This window comes from Colias philodice, chromosome 18, assembly GCF_061535455.1.
Source record: "Colias philodice isolate Cphi_HAF_F1 chromosome 18, ilColPhil1 Martin Lab GWU primary, whole genome shotgun sequence".
NCBI lineage: Eukaryota > Metazoa > Arthropoda > Insecta > Lepidoptera > Pieridae > Colias > Colias philodice.
The window spans coordinates 5,678,812-5,700,980 of NC_143103.1; the positions used below are offsets into that span (position 1 = coordinate 5,678,812).

The following is a 22,169-nucleotide window of genomic DNA, read 5'->3' on the forward strand; positions in this document are numbered from 1 at the left end:
GAAACCACGGTAAAAGTGAAACTGTTCGAACGGTTCCGAACACTGCTTTATACCTACTCGGCAGCCGACCGTCACGCGACATGCGCTACACAGACCAAAAAGTTTGAGACGATGTAATCAAAGTTTCACTTTAATAAAAATCATTTATTGACATACACATACTACGTAGTATAGAATATAAATTACTAGATTTCCGCCCGCGGCTTCGCCCGCGTTTGCAAAGGAAAACCCGCATAGTTCCCGTTCCCGTGGGATTTCCGGGATAAAAACTATCCTATGTGTTAATCCAAGTTACCCTCTATATGTGTGCTAAATTTCATTGTATTCGGTTCAGTAGTTTTTACGTGAAAGAGTAACAAACATCCATACATCCTTACAAACTAGATATTAGATAGATAGAACTTAGATAGTCACTGATCACTACTACTAGTAATTTGATACTTAGTATCATGGTATTCTTGTTACGAAGTCACGTTAAAACTACTATTGGTTGTTCCGGTTAAAAATATATAGTCTACAAGCGGTCCACCCCGGCATTGCCCGTGGTACATATTTCGCAATAAAAAGTAGCCTATGTCCTTTCTCGGGTATCAAAATATCTCCATACCAAATTTCATGCAAATTGGTTCAGTAGTTTAGGCATGATTGAGTAACAGACAGACAGAGTTACTTTCACATTTATAATATTAGTATGGATGTTTACTTGGTTAAGATGCTTCTAATGGTAAAGCAAAATATAATATTTTAGAGTATTAATGGAGAGGTATTAGCAAGAAATATAGTAGAAATAGGCAGAAACGAAACCTCCCAAAAATTAAATGTGTTTGTTAACATTTTTAATACATCTTCAATGTTATTTAGAATACGCAGACATCATCAAAGTACTACAACTACAACTTGTTATTTTTTCTTATGTGTATTAATATATAATTTTAAGTAATTTTTATATAAAGTTTATAAAAAAAAATCTTATTTTATATTTATTGCAGCCACAAAAACGAAAAGCTGAAGGTCCTGTCCACACACCGAAATTAATAAAGAAAATGAAGACTGAAGCCGCGAAAAAATCGAGTTTATTTGATCGATTAAAAGACTAATGTAGAACATTGTTGTAAATATAATTTAATTTTAACTCTGACAAGGAAATGTAGAAATATAAAGTTTCATATTTTAGAGTTTACTTTTGAATAATAAATATAATATGTATAAGTAAATTTGTGTTTTATTTTTACTCTTCCCTAACCCTAATTCCTAAGCATGTTACTATGAATAATAATATAAATAAATGTGGACCCTTAAAAAAATGAAAATAGTAAAGTCAAGATATATAGAAAACAACATGAAATAAGAAAGTTAAAATTAATAAATTACAATTGCTTAAAAAACTTAACATATTTTAATGCAGTATTAGAGACAGATAATATATTTTTAGTATAGACATTATTTTATCTAAATACCAAATTATTGGTATCTAAATATTGGGTTATAATGGGTAACCATATGAATAATTTAATACCAAATACTCATTTTGTTTGCGATACTTTTAAAACATGGCTCGTTCCGCGCTACTGATCTTACAGACCAATCTGTGACTTACATCCACACACTGTGTGTAGACCTCTAAGGTGTAGACCTAACCCACAGACATGTATATTTAAGTAGACAACGCAAGTACCGCGATCTGTATGAAAACCAAGCGTGTCATATTTTTTGTACTGACCTTGACGCGTTATGACGTCACGAGCGCTTTTTAGTGATGGTAATTTCATTTTACGCTAAATCGATTAGGCCGCCACTCGCGCGGCGATTCTAGTATCGTCCTATCCCATCGAAGTAAATCGAAAGAAATCAGATCAAACTAGATCTATGTCTAAGAGGTAGTCAAATAAATGAATCGTAATCGATTACTAAATCGATTCAAGACAGAAAAATGATAATTACCATAGACAGAGGGATGATAAAATAAAGTTATAAACCTTTTAATATTCTAACAAGTAAACTAATGTGTTTTAGCTTTTTCTTACATATGCCCATTGAGTTACCATGTACTACGTATTAGAGAGGCCATCGAAAGAAAGTAATGAAACTGTCAATCAATCAATCTTTATGTCCCGTTGCATCGATCCATTTTCCTTTTATGTTCGGGTTACTTGGAAAACTGAAAAAACAAACATAGTCTAAGCAATAAGGAGTTTTCTTAAAAAACTCCCAAGATGACACTTTAACATGGCGTCCATGTCATAATATTTATTTTTAGTACCTTTGTATTAAAATACTTAAAAGTTCTAGGTCAAGTCGTATTAAATGACAAAAAAAATCTATGCCTTTTTTTCTGAAAAATTGCTCCTTCAAATTATCATTTTTCTGTTCGATTATAAAATCGATTAGAATCGAGAACTGTTGCATCAAATGAACATCACTAACCACAAAATTGGACAGAAAAATGAGAACAGAAAAATGAGAAGGCGCTATTCATTGCTTGTTATCATACGACGCGATCTTTACCGTGCCAAGTAAAAGCCGCAATGTATTCCGAATCATTTCGTATGATTTGGTATCCGTGTTTGTCACGATCGTTTTCCACAGATATTCTTTATTTGATTTTAAAATAAATAGTGCATATTCTGATTAGAAAATTACTTACCGGTGGAAGGAAACATCTCTGCTAATTCGGCCACTCACAGCTGTGGAGTTTCTACAGTTTATAACGGCGCAATTCGGCATTTTACTTTATTTAGCTTCACGTCTTTCCTTGGCGAACTGCAAGCGCGGACTGAGTGTAGGCCAGCGTCAAGTAAGTTTCATAAACTTAGTTCGGACACGGGAAGTACATACACTCGCTTAGTCTATCTTGATACATGTCTGTGACCTAACCCCAGTTGTCATACAATTTTTAATATAATATTTTAAACGGAGACAGAGAAACCAACTGCTCCACTGTCTAAGATTTATATATTACCACTCTAGATTTCAAGGCACTAGATTTCAGACCAATTATATTTTCAAATATAAACTTTTTTTAAACTTCTTAAAAAAAGTTTAGAGTAAATATCAATAATTATAAGCTGTTGAAAATGCAATAATTATTTATAAACATAAAAATAAAGACAAGTCCTGAAAACCCATTCGATTATTTTATTTCTTTTAATTTTGGTATAATAGTTATCAGGGAAACTTTAAGACAAAATTATAACATTGTTATTTCTTGTAATACTTTTAAGTCATTAAGCACAATAGATTTTTATTTTTGAATATTCAACGCTTAATTTAAATTTATTTATAAAGTACGAACACACTACATGGCAATTTTCATGTTACGCCGTAATGTTGGCTGAATTGACCAGAGGTGTATCCTTCCGTTTTTTATCTCTGTTCTACATTTGATAAATAGATGCATCCTGCTCTCTCGCAAACCTGCACCCGCGCGTCCTTCAGTCCTCCGTTTTCTCGTGTCTCGTTCAATCAATGCCCTTTTCTGTGGGGTTGTAGTGCGGTGTGGAAGAGTTTCTAGTCTTGAAAAAATTCTAAAAATTGCAAAAGTGCGCCTGATAAAGGTAGTACTTCTTAAAAATGGCTAATAACAAGAAAGAAATCGGGGAGATAGTAAAGAAATGCAAAATTTTACTCCTAGACGTCGAAGGGACTACAACGTCGATCAGCTTTGTTAAGGTAGGTCTATATAATTGGCCGGCCGGTGTTTTGTTGAAACATGTGATTTTTTCTGCTGTTGACAATTTTTGATTTACGATGAAAAAACATATGTTTTCTATAAGTTTTGCACCGATTATCTAAGTACTCAATATAGGAATACTCTGCAAAATGGGCGCGTTTCCAGATTCGCAACATGGAGGACAAAATCAAAATGGTACCCTAATCTATAATTTTGTTCCTAATTCAATGTTCTCATCTTATAATATCTACATTACTTCCAATTCAAATTAAAAGTTGAGGTTAGAAAAGGGGATTGTTTTACACAATATAATAAAAATACGTGATAATTACGGCGTAATTTTTATATTTCGTGGTATTATCGATATTTTTTTATTTAATTTATTTATTATAAAGGCTTAAATCATATTAGTAATAATAATAATAAAAGAAGTAACATTATAATTATGTCTACGCCTACCGGCATAAACAGCTGTTCGATGCAGCTGGCTGTTAAAAAAATGTGGAACAGTTAACTGTCCTGTTTGAATAGGCGCTGTGGTCGTATATGCTCTCCTTTTTTCGCCCGTGTTGTTTGAATGAAAATAAGAGAGAGACGTCTATATTCATAAAACGTGTTTGATGTTTCGTCAGTGCGTTTGATACTCGCAAAGCTGTTGTCAAGACAATCATTCTTAATTTTTTTTACGTTGAGTGACTGTAACTTTTACTTTCAATTTCGCCGTTCTTCCGTTTATTATAAAAATACGAATGCTAACTGCATTTATTATTGGGTATTATATTTTGTATAAAGTGTTTCTTATATTTTGCTACTAATTTAATAATAATGATTTTAGTAACTAGGACAAATATTTTATTGATAAATATATAATTTATATAATAGGTACTTGATAAAGTAGTATTCAAGATTTTTGATACAATATTCCTCTTTGCTTGCCAGCAGCAGAGATGGTGGTCAAGCGTTACCCTTATTTTCCTATAAATGCTATTGTGTCCCAATTTTTTGCAAAAAATATCTTTTAAAATCAAATTCAAAATCTTTATATTTACTCAGATTGTATCTAGTATTTAAATTTTCTTTTGAATTTTTATACAATACTAGCAAACCGGGCGAACTCCGTATCACCACCAGAGACACCTTTTTTCTTTGCTATAAAGTATAAACCTCACGGAGCCTGAGACCTTTCCAACAAATGAAAAAACCGTGGAAATCGGTTCGTGCATTCTGGAGTTATAGCGTCATATGTCAGGAAGGAAAACCCGACTTATTTTTATATAGTAGATTACCATTTTCAGGGAAGAGTGAACAGAAAACCATTAATTATAGTTAATCTTTTCAGTTCAGATAATTTCATAATTATTTTATCCTATGAAATAAGTAATAATTTTAAACTGAAATTATTTTCTATAGCAATTGAAACTATAAATGAAAACTCAAACAATTACTTATGCAAACTTCTTATAGAACCAGTTCTTTACCGTTTTCTACCAGTTGAAAAAACAGTTTTTACAGAAAACAACCGATTATATATGACAAGTTGTGTCCCCAAAGCAATATCAAGTTTTAGTTCATTTTTATATGCCCAAACTTACCCCACCATGCTACTTTTTTATTTTGACCAAGAAGTTTGCCAGGCGCTATTAACTGTTATATGTACATATTATATTCAGGGCATAGGCATAAGGGTATATGTATTTATTGGGTATCTATTTATTTAGAGAAAATGAAATTTTTCTGTTGCTGTTATGGCTGGCGTCCACTAGGCGGATCGGGCCGGGCCGCATCGCAACGCAAAAATACGCCGGCCTATGTTTTGTATGAAACATCGTCCATTAGCGACGGATCGGGCCGGGGCGGGCCGCAACGCATTGGCGGATATCGCTTCGCAGGCGGATTTCTGCCGGCGGTGCGCTGCGGCCCGGCCCGCCCCGACCCGTCTAGTGGACGCAGGCAGGCGGATGTAAGCGGCGAGCGTCTGTTAGATAAAATCCGCCTAGGCGATCCGCCGCGCCCCGTACAGGTGGACGCAGGAGCAAACAGCGCGTCCATTAGAGACGGCCCGTTGCGATGCGGCCCGGCCCGATCCGCCTGTAATGGACGCCTAGCATTAAAAGTACAGTAATGTAAAAAGTTAAAGTCAAACATAGTTGTGTAATATAGTACATCTTATCTTGAAAGTTCATAGTACAATGATATATGTGATAATGTAAAAATCAAATGTCTGTTTTTGTGTAACAATTGAATTGATGTAAAGGTTAATTTTATAATATATTAGAAGTTATAAGCAGAAAGCTTTTCAAGTATAAATGTTTTCAAGGAAATGTAATCATTTTATATCACCAAGTTAAAGTTAGATATTGATAGCTTAACCACCACTCAGTTATACTTGTCCATTGTCCATTACTTTGTATGTAGGTACCTTGATTTTTTCCATCACAATAGAAATTATCATCACATAATTTTTGATTCTCAAATTATTTTAGAAATGCGGTAATTTTTTATATACTCGTACTTAAACTTTAAAGTTTCAGGTGATAAAGTTAAGGTTGCACATTAATAAAATTTAAATAAATCATAATATTATTATAGTATAGGAGTTTTGATGAATCAAGATAGCCAAGATAGGTACATATTGTATAGATAATTTTATTCTATAATGCAAGACCAATGACTATGAATGTTGCAGGATTTTGTCTTACTCAGCAAGCATTTGAAAGTTGAAAAGTTATTGCTCTATTTTTTTAAAATAGTTACTTTATTTATTATTCACCATGTATAATATTCATTTCACATGTTTCAGTTTTTCTTGAGAAATTTTTAAGTTGATTTAAGACTTTTCTTTACGGACAAGTATCAGATACGCCGATCCGTAAAGATCCGATTACGGTTTCTTCCTAGCCTTCTGAGTTCTGGACATGGCTAAACAAACAATTTTTTTTCATCAGTTCCCACTGGCGATTTGACATTTCTCAGATCTTTTCTCTGGTCTAAACCACTATTGATTGCTACCTAGTGATGAGGCCACCGTTTGTACATAATATTTTACTCTTATCTGTTCTTTACGTATCTCCATTTCATTTTTGTGTGCACTATAGAAATAATCAAATATGCAATGAGTTTTTCTAATAAATATATTTTTTATTCAAAACTGTTAGTATCAAAGTACAATTCCTGCCAGCTTACGCATGACCTACCAGTTTTTTTTTCATTTAAGTACACTAATACAAAGTACTTGTGGAAAGGGGATTGGATTATATAGATTATAGAATATTAAACAGTGGATCCAATGTGTTCCGGTTTTCAGTGACGGGCTTGGTAGTGGAAGCGGGTATTTAGAATTCATACGCGACCATACAAGTATACCTACTGCATTGCCGCGCTTTGCATCAGATTAACAAATTATTAAAGTTGTTTCGTCTTTTAAATTTAACAGACACAAGTTATGGTGATAATAAAATTATAAAATTTTTCATGGGAAAATGTTCTTTGTTTAAAGTTAAGCTAAGGCCTTTCGTTAAAGTTCTAAACCAATTTCTCGTTACGAGCTAAGTACAATGGCTGAATAGTGCTTCGAATTTGCGAGAGGGGTGGCTGGGATAGGGGAGCTATTTTATGTTTTATTATCTAATATGTAAATGAAGTTGTTACTGTTATTCTTGAAAAAGATATTTCCACTTCACGTAAAAATTACGAATAGAATCGTGAAAGAACCCCTTGTTATTTTAGACTGAATCTGTAGGTGACCGAACTGAACTTATATCTCTTTTTGTTAAGTTAACAACAAAGGAATGCTGCAAGCCAGCCATTGTGAATTTATTTTGGTGAACGTTTTGCTGATCCTAAATCTATTTCGCAAAAGTTTCTGAACGATGGCTTTTTTAAAGTTTGTAAAATTTTAAATTCAGAAATAGACTACTTTTTTTCCTTTTTTATGTTTTGTAACTAGTTAGTACCTTATGTATAATTTAAAATTTAATCATAAATGAGATGGACAATTTTTGAATTTCAATTGTTTAGATTAGATTTTCGATCTTCTTCTGCCCTTATTCGTATTAAATGCTGACCCAAGTCATCAAGTGTTTAATTTTTAGTTTTTACCAAGAGAAGTAATCTAAATATTCAGAGCATTCCATTGATCTACATTGTCTGGCTAGGCAGCCTAGCCGGTTTGGGTAGCGCCTTCGACGCAGTTCGTTCACCCAACGTTGTCTCATCGTAAATGCAGTTTCACTTTAGTGACGATATGTGAAAATTAGGGCATGCAGAACCGAGTCCGGTTCTAAGTTTCTGAAACCCGGTTCCAAATCGACCTCAGAACCGGGTAGAACCGGGTTACCCGGTTCTTTTATAATACCTCGAAAAAAATACGAAATTAAACAAAAGTAACTGTTAAAAGTACCTGATGGGCCTTTTATTTTACGCGGCTTGTGTCTTATTTTATTAAATTAATAAAGAAACAAAATTTAAATACTTTATTATATTTATATTTATCAAAGTACCTTGTTATCATAATGTCACATATAAACCTTATTCATTAACTGCAAACTGTAAAGCAAAAAACCAGCCAAGTGCGAGTTGGACTCGCGCTCCGAGGGCTCCGAACAAACCTATTTTTCCTTTATCTGTATTATAAGACGTTACTGTTACCAAATTTAAAGGCTCTGTGTTCATGAGAAGTACCGAATGTAAAAATTTACGAAAATTTTCAGCATTTACGGCTATATCTTTTAATGCCTTGGCTTGTGAGTTTGACTTTTTCACAGCATCAAGGGACCGAAGACTTGAGTATTCTATATAAATTTCAGCTTGATACCAAAAACAAAAACATGACTGGATCATTATATGAAACAGTAAAATCAACAGCTTTTCAAATTCACGACAAATCTAATAAAAATATTTCAGTAGCCTAATTTTTGTCATTTTCGAAGCCTATTTTTTTTTTGGTAATACATACATACAACCGTAGGAAACTTATAGCATCTAAGGTAAAACAACCAATCAGAGCCCCGCTTGAGGCGTGGCACGAAAATTCGCGTGAGTGACGTTGCCAGATAGAATAAATTCGTTAAAATAATGCAGCAAAATATAAATAAAACTTTATAATTTAATATTTTGGTCGGAACCGGGAGAACCGGGTTTCATACTATTCAGACCCGGTTCTCAAGATCATCAAAAAACCCGGGTTTACCCGGGTTTTTCGGAACCGGGTAAACCCGGGTGCATGCCCTAGTGAAAATGTTATTATCTCTTGTTTTTACAAGATGAAAACAATGATGAAACTAGATTTTTCTTATGTTGTAGAATTATATACAGAATGAATCGGAAATCGATTTATCTTAAGATTACTTATGTCTCAAGTTCTAATTGATAAAAAATGTTGAAGTCGCCCTTATGGTTTTCGAAACTCTTTTTATTCGGATTCGCGATGTTTAAGATCTTCGATGGTATGGATGGATAATGATCTTCTACCTATATTATGGACTGAGTAGTAGATAGGTAAGACCACATATTAATAATAATATACTACGTATACAAGTAAGATTATGTTCTGTGGGTAAGACGAAGACAATATTATATAAGTGTTAATTTCTGTTAAACTTTGGAATTAATTAATAATACCTACATTTAACCAAAGGGCCGATTGGACATCGAAAGAGGAGTAAGAAACATACAAATTGTAGAAGTTTGAATAATGTTCAAAGAAAGGACATGTCCAAAATTATATGAACAAAAAACCCAGAATCGACAGGAATGAATTAATGTGTAGGTACCAATGCAATGGATTGACATTGAAGTATGTATAATATAATGTTACCAAGGCCAAGGGGGCAACTCTGAAATCGTTATATAGTATAGAAGCTAGGAGCAAAATAAAATAAGTAAGAAATTCGTTTAAAAAAATTATATAAATAAGTTTACGTTATGTCATATTAAGCTACGAGCTTACAGGTGATAAGTGATTCCTTGAGTTTTAGAAATATTTGTCGAATAGTTTGTGCAGAATCTCATCACACAAGTAGGCATTTTTGATTGTTTTTGCTTGCGCACACGAGACGGAGGTTGACAAGACGCAACCGAATACAACGACGCTTCCGGAACGACTGACTAAAGTCGGGCCATTTGGCCCGAATTTAAGGTGCCAATTCGTGAGCGCGTATACGGTATAACGCATCTACGCCCTATTACCTATATTATATCGTTGATTCTGGGTCTTTTTTTGGACACCTTTGTTAAAAAAAATGAGGGTATCCTTCAATAGACATAGAAGTCATAACCGAAAAGTCAAAATTGACATAAAATGTGCTGTCTGTGCATTATGACAGCGCTTAATTTCGTATCTAATTTATCGGTTTGCCATGATCTTAAATTCGTATTTAGTGGACGGAAAGGTTATGTTTCACTTCAAAATATTTCCTAATAAAACTAAATAAAAATTAAATTCAATAGAGGCCGCGTTCCATCGTTACAATATTGTAATCATTGACTTGATTGAGTTACAATATTGTGCCTCATAAGGCACATGAAACCGAAAGAGTAGAAGAAATTCGGTTGCTGAGACGGGATCACGGCTGAGGCTAGGCGTTACCGCGGTACGGCCTACGAATTCCGTCTCGTGATCGAATTTCTTTTACTCTTTAAAAATTTCGCATATATAAAACATTTACCTGCTATGAAACTAATATTTAAACTGAAAATTAAACGAATTATTCCACAAAAAATATTGTAGGAATTTTCCGGTTGCCGGTAAAAAAGGAGAGAGTGGTAGAGCGTAAACGCTATCCTTCTCCGTTGTGGCCTACAACCTGCCTTACAGACAAAAAGACATTAATAAAAAAAAACTTTTCAACAACAATTTTTGTGTCTAAATACGTTATCAACTTCATGTCTATCATGCATTCTAAGAGAAATTTCTAAAAATGCATCACGAAAAGACTGAGAATATCGATTTTTTAAAACTTGTTTCTTTTCCAGGACAAATTATTCCCCTACGCCGAAAAGAACGTGAAGCAGTTCCTTGACAGTCAGTGGGAGACTGAGGATGTTAAGGAAGCCGTCGTCGCTCTGCGGAAACTCGCACTTGAAGATCAGGAGAAGAGCGTGGAAGGCGTGGTTGCCATCCCTGGAGAGGTATTGATCCATTTTGCTTTTACACCCACGAAATGTTATTCTTAATCTTAAACAATATTATACATAATAATACAAGTCTGTTTATTATAAAAATGCTGCGTTAAATGAGATTTTTTTTCTAAGGCTGTTCTCATATTTAATAGCATCTAAATCATTTTTTTTACACACAAATGAACTTGTAGTATGTTAAAGGATTGATTTTATGCTAGACAAGCGGTCCGCCCCGGCTTCGCCCGTGGTACATATTTCGCAATAAAAGTTAGCCTATGTTCTTTCTCAGGGTCTAAAGATTATCTGTGCCAAATTTCATCAAAATCGGTCCAGTAGTTTATGCGTGAAAACCATACATACATACATACATACAAACCTTTCAATATTTATTTCAAATTTTATTTATTTCAATCTTTATAATATTAGTATAGATTAAATTATTGTTGTATTGAAATAATTTTTTATAAGCCTATTAAAATAAGTATAATTAATTCTGCGATTTCAAGTTTTACAATCAATCATTTTTACAGGATGCCTCCAAGGAAGACCAAATTGAAGGTCTTGTGAACAACGTAAAATGGCAAATGTCATCGGACCGCAAAGTTGGCGCGCTCAAACAATTGCAAGGTTTGATCTGGAAGCAAGGGTATGACAAGGGAGATATTAAAGGACAGTGAGTAAACATTTTATATATTAATATTGTAAGTAATGTATGTATTTCTGGTCGCAATACGACAATTTTCCTCTTAAAGCTGCAGTGCACAAATCACAGAAGCATACATTGTACAAATCTGAATTATATAAATAAACATAAAAATTGTTGTAAATATCAGAACCTAGGTACATAAAGAAGTCTCATATGCTATTAATGTATGTACAACACGGTCACGAATGCGTTGTGTTTTTCCCTGTGCACAGTAACACCAATTCTAAGTTCCAAAGAATAAAGGCAATGAGCTCTTTGAATACTTTGAGTTTTATTGTTATCTTGAAAAAGTTTGCTGATGGAGAGAGTAGTAATTAATATTTATTTTAGATTTACAATGTAGTTTCCCAAACATAACTAATAATTTTCATGTACCATATCTGTGACATAACATCGCGCATTGCTCTTCAAAATGTTTTTAAGCTATTGCATAGCTTCTATCGCGGGCCTTGAGCGCGGGGACCGAATCTAGAAATTCTGTAACGTAAAAACCTCACGCTCCCCACTCCGACGGGCACGGAGGTGTGGCTTGAATATAATAGAAGGCATGCTATGCAATAGCTTTACCGCGGCAGTCCCAGAGTGCCACACGTCTTTTTTTTGTGGAAATAATTTCAAATGAGATTTCCATTCCATTTCAGTGTCTACGATGACGTCATGCCAGCGCTCGACCAGTGGCACTCAGTCGATGGCCAGAAAGTGTACATTTATTCGTCAGGCTCGGTGCAAGCTCAAAAGCTCTTATTCGGCCAATCACTCTCCGGTGACTTGCTGAAATTCATTGATGGTCACTTTGACACAGCTGTCGGTGCTAAACAGGAAGCTTCAAGTTATAAGGCGATCATTGAGAAAATTGGTTGCAGTGCTGATGATATTTTATTCCTCACTGATATTGTTAAAGGTATGAAATAGTCTATAACTTAAAAAAAATGAATTTGATGAATTTACATGCGTGAATTGAATTATACATTTATTTCTTTAAACTCAGTGTCTTGCAAATATACTTTACTAATTTAAACTTTACATTTGAATAATTTCACTTTTGTCACAACATTCATGTCCATATTATTTAAGAATCACCCAGAAAGATTAAATTACTTACAAAACTTAAAATTTTAAGATCAATTTGAATGATATTTTATATTAGCACTACTAAAACAAGTAAATAAATGGGTGAAACAGGTTTCTTATAGGTGATAGTATCTTGCGGGCATCCAGAAACCTCAAACAAGTCTAACATCTAGTCATCATGACATATTCTTAGTTTAACAATCTCACCAATAATCATTGAGTTACTATGTACTACGTACTAGAGAGGCCATCGCTACTACACTATTTGCAACACTAGTTAGAGTCAATCGTCTCAAACTATTTTTTTTGTTGTATTGATTGGTTTTAATTGATAAGTTTATTCATATTTTTTTACAAAGATAAACAGTATTTATTTGTTACATTGATTGATTTTAATTTTTAAGTAATAGGAGGCATAATATCTACAAAGTGTATGACTCACTAGCCGCCCCGCGCCGCCGCGCTTATCGCACAGATTTTGTTCGTGGTGTCCTCTCTATAATAATACCTCAATGCCAATAATGTACACAGAAGCGGAAGCAGCCCGCGAAGCAGGTCTCCACGTGGCCCTCGTGAGCCGAGAGGGCAATGCCACTCTACCCGAGGAAGCAATAAACAGCTTCCCAGTAATCCAGACATTCGCCCAACTTACCGTCTCTAACAAACGCAAGACGGACCCACAGGTGCCTTCCGATGATCATACACAGTAGCCAGCTTTGCATGCACTATTTATTTATTGTATTGATTGATTGAGGTTAGTATGCTGTAGATTGTGTGTATTGTGGTGAAGAAATATGGAAATAATTTATCTGTGCTAAAATTTTATCAATTAGTGATTTTTTTTGAAGTGAAACTTCTTTATCGGGGTTGGGGTTAAAAAAATTTAGTGTAACATTTTTTCGTTACGCGCCATCTTGTTTTTATCCCTACCACGCGCGTGATTGACGTATTTCTGTAAAGTTGCATAATATAGTAAATTATTTTTTGAAAAATAAGGTCATATAGAAGTTTCACTTCTTGTGTACACTTATAGACTATAGTACACGCACAATTTTTTTGTTAGGTAAAATATTAAGATGAAATTTGTTTGACTATTACCATAGTTTTGCAATGTGAAAATACTAAATTGATTACTTTTCGATTTTGTTGCAATGTTTAAATCGTTTCTTACTGATATTTCGTAGTAATTTTTTTTCCATATTTATTCACCAGTGTTAAGTTTATATTATTGGTGGTGGTTTATAAATTGTTACCTCGCCTTATGTAGTCTAATACTTGTATATATTGTAGATACTTTGATTATATGTAGATTCTCTTATTTTTTTGCATTTGTTATTGATTGTTATTGAATATAGTGCTGTTGAAATTTGTAATTAATATATTATGATGTATAAATAAACTGTTTTTCAAAATGTTATTGATATTTCTTTGTTTTGCTCATACAAAAGTTAATAAAACAATGAAAGAATAGATGTAAATTCGAAAATTGCTACTCAACTAAAAGTCTGCCTGTGATTTTGTCTGTTAAAGCCTGAGAATAATAATAGCTTTCTGATTTTAAACCATTTATCTAATATCAAATTATTATAAGTTCCGATTTACTTTTTTAATTTTCTTCAAAGAAATAATTTCAAAATAAAAGTAATTTTGGACTGAAAGTCATGAACAGATTTTAAAGTATCACCAAATTTTTGATGAATTAACAAATCCTTGCCATGACTTTTATTTCAAGAAACGAGCGCGAGGCAAGTAAACATACTTAAAGACTAGAAAATATCGGCAAAACCAAACTATACCAACCAAAAAATAGCAACTGTAGAGAATAGCAAGCAAATAGCAAGTGTAGAAAGATCACACAACAATAATTGTTTGTAGTCCTGCAAGATATCAGTCTGTTTGTGACTATGTTTACTGTGAACTGCTCGAAACATCGCGTTGTCGTAATTGTGTTTAAAATCGTTTAAAAAGTCTTTTATTTCCATATGTGCTTTATACATTACTAGCTGCGCTTCGCGGTTTCACCCAAGTGGCTCCGCTCCTGTTGGTCTTAGCGTAATGATATATAGCCTATGCCCTTTAGCCTTCCTCTATAAATTGGCTATCTAACACCGAAATAATTTTGCAAATCGGACCTGTAGTTTCTGAGATTTGCGCGTTCAAAGAAACAAACTCTTCAGCTATAATATTAGTATAGATTCGAGTATTATTCGTGTAAACGCAAATACAAGAAAATACTGAGCTTTTTTTTAAATAAATTTCTAAAAAAATCACAACGAAAAATACTAACGGTTTCTCGCGCTTATCTAAAACCAGACAATTGTGTACATAATTAATTGAAAAATTGTACTATGTATTAAAAAAAAAACTACTGTAATTGATTTCCTTGTCTTAAATAAATGCCATAATTTTCTAGTGTTCAATTTTTACCAATTAAGATAAATTTATTCCTTGCCTATAATTTATATAGTTTCACATGTATGTTGATGTTCTTCTCTAAGTTCGTATGTGTATTTGTGTAAGTATAATATATATTAATGTATGTATTTATTTACGTATTTATATATGTATTATGTATGTATGTATGTATATATTTGTTATTATGTATCTATTTATTTATATATTTATTATTTATGACATAATTATTTATATTTATTTATTATTAATTTTATTCAATTTTAAGCATACTATGTATCCAAAATGTAATGCACCACCACCATAAAATATGTAATCCTTATGGTTTTTCGGGTTGTCTGGCAGAAATCGCTTACAGCGATAAGACCGCCCTCTGTACATAATATTATAATTTGTATTATTCTTTTTTGTAATCTTGTATTTTTGTGTGCATTAAAGAATTTTTCATTCATTCTTTCTTCAATTAAGTATTTTAGTAGGATTTTATATTATATATAGATGTTTTATATTTTTCAGGATGAACAACCCGCAAAAGTACCTAAAACTGACATTCCTGAGACGTCGGAAACGAAAGAAGCACCAGAAAAGGTTGATAAAGAGGCAGAAAAAATGGAAGTAGATGATGCACCTATTGAAGATGCTAAAAGCAAAAAGACTGAAGAAGCCACCATTAAAACCACAATCGAAGAAGTTACAGATTCAAAAGATCTTGATGCCCCAGTGTGTGACATCGAACCAATCGTAACAGAAGCTAATACCGATAAACCTGAAGAAAATAAAGATGCTGATAAAATGGAAACAGAGAATGTTAATGGTAATAATGAATCTGTAAAGGCAAATGTAGATGAGGTGGACAAAGAGAAAGTTGAAACTAAAGATCTAAAAGAGGAAAAAGTGCCAATGGAGACAGCTGATGTGCCAAAGGATCAGTCTGAAGTAAAAAAAGACAGTGGACCTGTTGCTGAAGAAACTCCGCCTACTGTTATCACAGAAATAGAGGAAATAACAAATGATAAGGAGGACCTGTCTGAAGTTGCCGAAATAATAGATGACTTAGAACCTGTTGTTGAAGAACCCGCAATGGCCACTGATTTGGAAGATCTACAAAATGTTGGAGACGAATTAGAAAAGGAATGCGATGAAATATTGTCTAAAGTGCAGGATGTAACTAATCTGGATAACATTAATGTCAAACCTTTATTAAATACTATTGCAGAAGATCCGATGGAGGTTGAAAATGAAGTTTCAAAGGATGTTGATAAGTTACTGGATGCAGAAGCGGCAACTGAATCAAAAACACCTGAAGATGTTAAACCGTCCGAGGCTACAAATGGCGAGGAAACCAAAGCTGTGCCATATGTGAATAATAAGTGTGAAACAAAAGCAGAACTAAAGGAAATGCCAAGTACAACTATAAGTGATGCCACAACCGAGACTAGTTCGCAAGAAACAAATTCTGATGCGGACAAATTAGACAGCCCTATCGAAACTAAGCAAGATGAAGCTAAAGAGGGGGATAAATCGGAAGTAACGGAAACGAAACAATTAGAAGTAGAAAATAATAAAGAAAGCGCTGAAAACTCTGTAGATACGACAAAAACGAATGAAGTTGCCACCTGTGAGAATGAAAAAGTATCGGAAACGAATAATACGGACAAGAAAACGGAATCGAAGGAAACGAGCGTCGAAAACAAAACTGAATCGGCTGAAGAAAAACAACTGAACGGGGATGCAAAAAACGGCAAACCAGAAGCAGTTAATCAGAATGGAGTAGAAAATAAAGAAGCTGAAATTAGTGTTAGATTATCAGCGGAAAATGGTAAAGCGGTGAACGGTTCCAACGGTGACGCGAATGATTCGGAGAAGGGACAAGGAGACAGTAAGGTGGAAGATGTGGAGATCAAAGTGAAAACCCTCGCGGCGGAGGAGCGCCCAGACCCCATAGAGCAGGCGACGGAGGCGTAAAATTCTTGTAAGTTTTAGGGCCGATTTTTTAATGCTTGGATAAAACTTATCCGTCCAATAAAGTATTACACGATAATATTAAAATGTCACGTAAACTGTCTAATACGAGCAATTAGAATACGTTTTTAAAATGGTAGATACATTATTCGACGAATAAGTTATCCAAGCATTGAAAAATCGGCCCTTACTTAAATAAACCTAATCGTCGATTTAGGAAATTTGTTTCTGTAGAGAAGAGAAGTAGAATGACAGTGGATGTTTAGATCTGATAATAATTTAATTGACAGAACAATAATTAATATATTATTTATATAACTTTTTCTAAAATAAAAGCCAAAATAAAACGCAAATAATGCAAATAGATCATAGTTTTCAGAAATTCGGTTGTTCATTATAGTACTTTGTTTATAAACAAGTAATTTCAAGAATTTATTGTTATAAAAAGGATTGCCTTATTATAAAAATATCCGTATATCTCCTAACAATTTTTAAGAGCAATGTTACTTGTATAAATATTTATGCAAATATGTGACTAGGCTTACTTATATTGTCATTTTTATAATGATAATATTCATTGTATGTGTATAGGAATTTTAATTTAATACTATAACTAACATCTCAATCGTGTGTTACAGAAGCGAGATTGATTGGGATCGTTGTGCGTCGTAGTGTTGGCTCACATCACACGAATGACAAGACTGAGGCTGCTAATAACATCACTCCCTAATTATATTTGTATCATTACAACTCCATTGTGTACTGTGCGGTGACGATTTTGTATATTGCCGGCTGAAAATTAAAAAAACGTAATAAAACTACAGCTACGATACGCGCGGGCCAACATCTTTATAAAAACTAATTGAAAACAAACTGCCTATGCTTCTGACATTTTTACATTGACCAGTGTGTTTTTTAAACTTATTACCGAATCACATTTTGATGGGCTAGCATAGAAGCGTTGTTTTCAATTAATTTTTTCATTCTATCCCATATTATTCTTAAAAATATTTTAAGAATTAGTTTTAGGCAAAATACCGATTCCCCTTTTAGAGACAGCGTTATACGAATAGGCGTACATTTTAATTAAATTATAAGCGAGTATTTTTAACTATTAAGCGTCGTTTACGCACAGTTTGATTAGTTTCTACTCAGCTGAAAGAAAATCTCGGTAAGAATCTCTTGACGGTTTGTAATAATAATTTTTCCTATTGCAAATTTATAGTCCTAGAATTAGATGTGCAAAATTTTTATCTCTGTGTCAAATTGTTGATAGCTGCCAATACGATGATAAAGTCCTAAGTAATGAGCCGCGTACTTTATAAGACTAATTAAGTGTTAAGAATAATTTGAACGCTGTCCCTTCAGTTACCGGTAGTGTACATGATATGTCACTGCTTTACGTATTTTACTAACATAAGAATAATTCGTAAGTATTAACCGTATTGTGATCTTGGATATCGTATATATATTTATGACAGGATTTTGGTAATATTTTGTAACACTGCCAAATCACTTGCCCCCTTTCTTTGGCGTCAGATTACAATTCCTATGTGATATTGAAAACAAGACTGTATTTTTATAAGTGATCGACATTGGGCTGTGTATAATCGGAATTCGGTTGCGGTGAGGACGACAAGTGATCTTATTTGTGCGGGAAACAATCTTCCATGTAAACAATACTCTTGAAAATTATTTGTGCGAATCAATTGATGTTCCTTCGTTTCGATACGGCAATGTATCTAAGTTTTATCATATCAATTTTGTAAGATAGGTATTTGTATATATGGTTAGTGTATTTCTTTCAGAGGAAGAGATGGTTTGTCATTGGTATTAGGATAATGAAGTTAGTTAAATCCTTGAGTTGCGCTAGTTTGCCTCAGCTATTCGAGAGTGACAGGCATATTTCTAATGCGAAGTTTAATAATGATATGGGTGTGTAAAAAACAGTCACAAGTGGCCAAGTTTTACGGTGAATTGACGAATATTGATGAATTTTACTTATTGTATGGGGAGTTGCCAAACTGAACTAGTCAAGGTGTGCGAATCTCGAGATTGAAGTGGGTGTGAGCCTCGTATGGACTGGGAATCATTTTCCTCTATTTTTCACAACTACGGTACTATTCGTATTTTCTTTTGTATTATTTTAATTTTAAGTTCTAAATTTATGTTCCTTTTTAGTTTTAAGGTTAAGACGGATCATTCTAAGTTGTAATCTGACATCAAATGAGAGACCAAGTTCCTTCTTTTAGACTGATTTTTTTTAATTATACCATATTTAGTCTCGCGTCAGTCCATATATCTCAAAGACCTGAATTTTGCGCGTAACAATATAATAATAATTATTATAATATGTATTTTTTTCTACAATGCTATTTGAGATATTGATGAGAGAAGCTTAAATAATAATTAAGTATTCATTCAATTATTTGGTTATGGTTCCCTTGTGTATAAACTAACGTGATGTTTTCAATTTGATCAAAATGTATTAGTTTTAATTATCACCACTGATGACGTTGAAATATAATGGATGTAGAATTTCTCATTGGTTTTTTATTTTAATTTTTCCCTGAAAGTATTTTTCTATAAACCATTACTTAAGCAATATGCTTAATTGTTAATTTTAAGTCATCATCAGATTCACGATCGTCGTTATCTAATTAAATAAATAACTTTTCTATAAATTCGAAAGATTTCGGAAGCCTTTATGTCCCAATACAACAGTCAACAATCATATAAGTATCATAATAAAGCTGAAGAGTTTGTTTGTTTGAACGCGCTAATCTCAAGAATTTCTGGTCCGATTTGAAAAATTCTTTCGGTTTTGGATAGCCCATTTATCGATGAAGGCTATAGGCTATATGTCATCACGCTAAGACCGACAGGAGCGGAGCCATGCGGGTGAAACCGCTGGGAGCAGCTAGTCCATTATCCATACTATTTATTAATATTATAAATGCGAAAGTAACTCTGTCTGTCTGTCTGTTACTCAATCACGCCTAAACTACTGAACCAATTTGCATGAAATTTGGTATGGAGATATTTTGATACCCGAGAAAGGACATAGGCTACCTTTTATTGCGAAATATGTACCACGGGCGAAGCCGGGGCGGACCACTAGTAATATACAATTTTGATTTCATTTTATGAAATTACTTTGAAAATGCCTATGATACACTAATATGTAAAATTGTATAAACGCCAAAGATGTATGGTATTTCCCTAGAGAAACCCTTTTTTTTTTTTTTTTTTTTTTTTTTTTTTTTTTTTTTTTTTTTTTTTTTTTTTTTTTTTTTTTTAACGTTGGGAAATGCCTTTACGCATCCCCCTCGGCAGTTTTACTGTCCAAGGGGGTATGTGGGACTCGCTGCGAAGCCATACCCACTAAAACCCAACGGTGGCCGTCTATCACCCTGAGCGACGGGGGTTAACAGCCAGGCCTTGTACCCCCGCCGTCTGTGTGGCGACTGCCGCGTCATGGCGACCCTCCGAGGCCCGGGAGCGTGTAATGGGCGCCGATATTAAACAATATCGCCGTTCCATTCCGGGCCTATCCACCTTACGTCGCGGGGGATCCGGTTTCCTTGCCGCGGGCATAGCTACAGTATGCGCGTATCTACGGAAACCTCCCGCGCGTTTTTTCTCTAGGTTGTTTTATGGCTGGCGCTGGTCATATAGACGCCTGCGCCTGCCGGGTCTGCGTCGACGCAGAGGATCCGCCCCTGGGTCGTTTTCCCGGGCCCTCTCTGCGTCCTCCTTTCTCTTCATTACCGTCGCACAGAAAGTGGCGACGATCTTCCATGCGCGGTCATCGTCGGAGGAGACCATGGTCTCCACAAGAGTCTGCAGAGACAGCTGGGTGTCTGCTCCCAGCAGGCTCCGGAGGGACTCACGTTCGTCTGTCCAAGCTGGACAGTCTGCAAGGGTGTGTGAAGCCGAATCTTGTAGGCTGCTGCAATGATGGCAGGCGGGAGCCGGCTCACGGCCTATCCTGTGCAGGTAGTTGCCGAAGCACCCGTGGCCAGACAACACCTGCACCAGTCGGTAGCTGAGCGGACCCCACTGCCTGTCCACCCATTCCCTGAGTACCGGGCTGACAGCGTTCAATGTCCATGCCCCCACGCAAGACGAGTCCAGTTCCCGACGCCATCGGCGAAACACCGCGTCGCGAGCTTCTCGTTTCCATTCCAACAGCATTTCGGAGGTGAGGCCCTCGTCCTTCGCTCTTGCCTCCGCTCTTCGCCAGTAAACTTGTGAGAGGGCAGCGGCTTCAAGATGCCAAGGTGCAGTCCCGGCAATGACGCAAACCGCATCATAGGAGACGGTGCGATACGCCCTAGCCACTCTTATGGCCACCACTCGTTGTGACCGCCGCAGTACGACTGTATTGCGCGTCAGCAGCTTATCTGCCCATATTGGACACCCATACAGTGCTTGTGATCGCACAACCCCCGCGAAAAGTCGGCGACAGCCCCAGCTCGGCCCGCCAATGTTCGGCATAATGCGGCAAAGAGCCGCTGCCGTCGTGCTGAGCTTGGTGCTCAGTGCCGAAAAGTGACCCTGGAATGTCCACCGCGGATCGAGCACCAGACCGAGGTATTTCAGTCTGGGCCCAATTCGGATGGGCACCCCACTCACGACGATCTCTTCCCCCGGCGGTGGGGCCCTACGGTGGCCGTGGAAGCATATAGCCTCAGATTTTTCGAGGGCTACTTTGAGCCCGAGGCTTTTGATTCGAGCGACCACCTGTGCCACTCCTGCTGTGGCTCGAAGTCGCGCCTCCCTGAAGTCCCGGCCTGTGGACACCACTAGGGTGTCATCGGCGTAGCAGATAGTGCAGACTCCCAGCGGGAGCCCTCCTCGTAGCACGTGGTTGTATCCGATGTTCCACAGAAGAGGCCCCAATACAGAACCTTGTGGAACACCGCATGCAACACTGTGACTACCCCAGCCGTCTTGCCTTTGGAAGGCAATTTGGCGCCCGCAGAGGTATGAGCAGACAATACGGCGGAGATAAGGTGGTAGTTCGTGTCCGGCAAGGCCGTCTAAGATTTTGTCCCAGGGGAGGGTGTTAAATGCATTGGAAATATCCAAGGATATTGCCAATGCTACCCCCCCTTGGGAGACGGATCCTTCACAGATATCACGCAGCCGAGCTATCGCATCCACAGTAGAGCGCCCCCGCCTAAAACCATATTGCGCCTCGTGCAGGTCTGGTCCTATCCGCGT

The 22,169-nt window shown here is 35.6% G+C and overlaps 1 protein-coding gene across 1 annotated transcript in view; it reads left to right on the plus strand.

Moving 5' to 3' along the window:
• Window positions 1-19,485, plus strand: part of LOC149480461 (uncharacterized) — a 28,472-nt gene extending 8,987 nt beyond the window's left edge. The window contains exons 15-22 of the mRNA XM_089706359.1: window positions 990-1,055; window positions 7,740-7,748; window positions 10,643-10,798; window positions 11,320-11,462; window positions 12,137-12,396; window positions 13,098-13,249; window positions 15,495-16,950; window positions 17,579-19,485. Of these exons, the coding sequence (XP_089562485.1) occupies window positions 990-1,055; window positions 7,740-7,748; window positions 10,643-10,798; window positions 11,320-11,462; window positions 12,137-12,396; window positions 13,098-13,249; window positions 15,495-16,943 (2,235 nt within the window). The 3' untranslated portion in view covers window positions 16,944-16,950; window positions 17,579-19,485. The remainder of the gene's footprint in view (window positions 1-989; window positions 1,056-7,739; window positions 7,749-10,642; window positions 10,799-11,319; window positions 11,463-12,136; window positions 12,397-13,097; window positions 13,250-15,494; window positions 16,951-17,578) is intronic.
• Window positions 19,486-22,169: the final 2,684 nt, after the last annotated feature.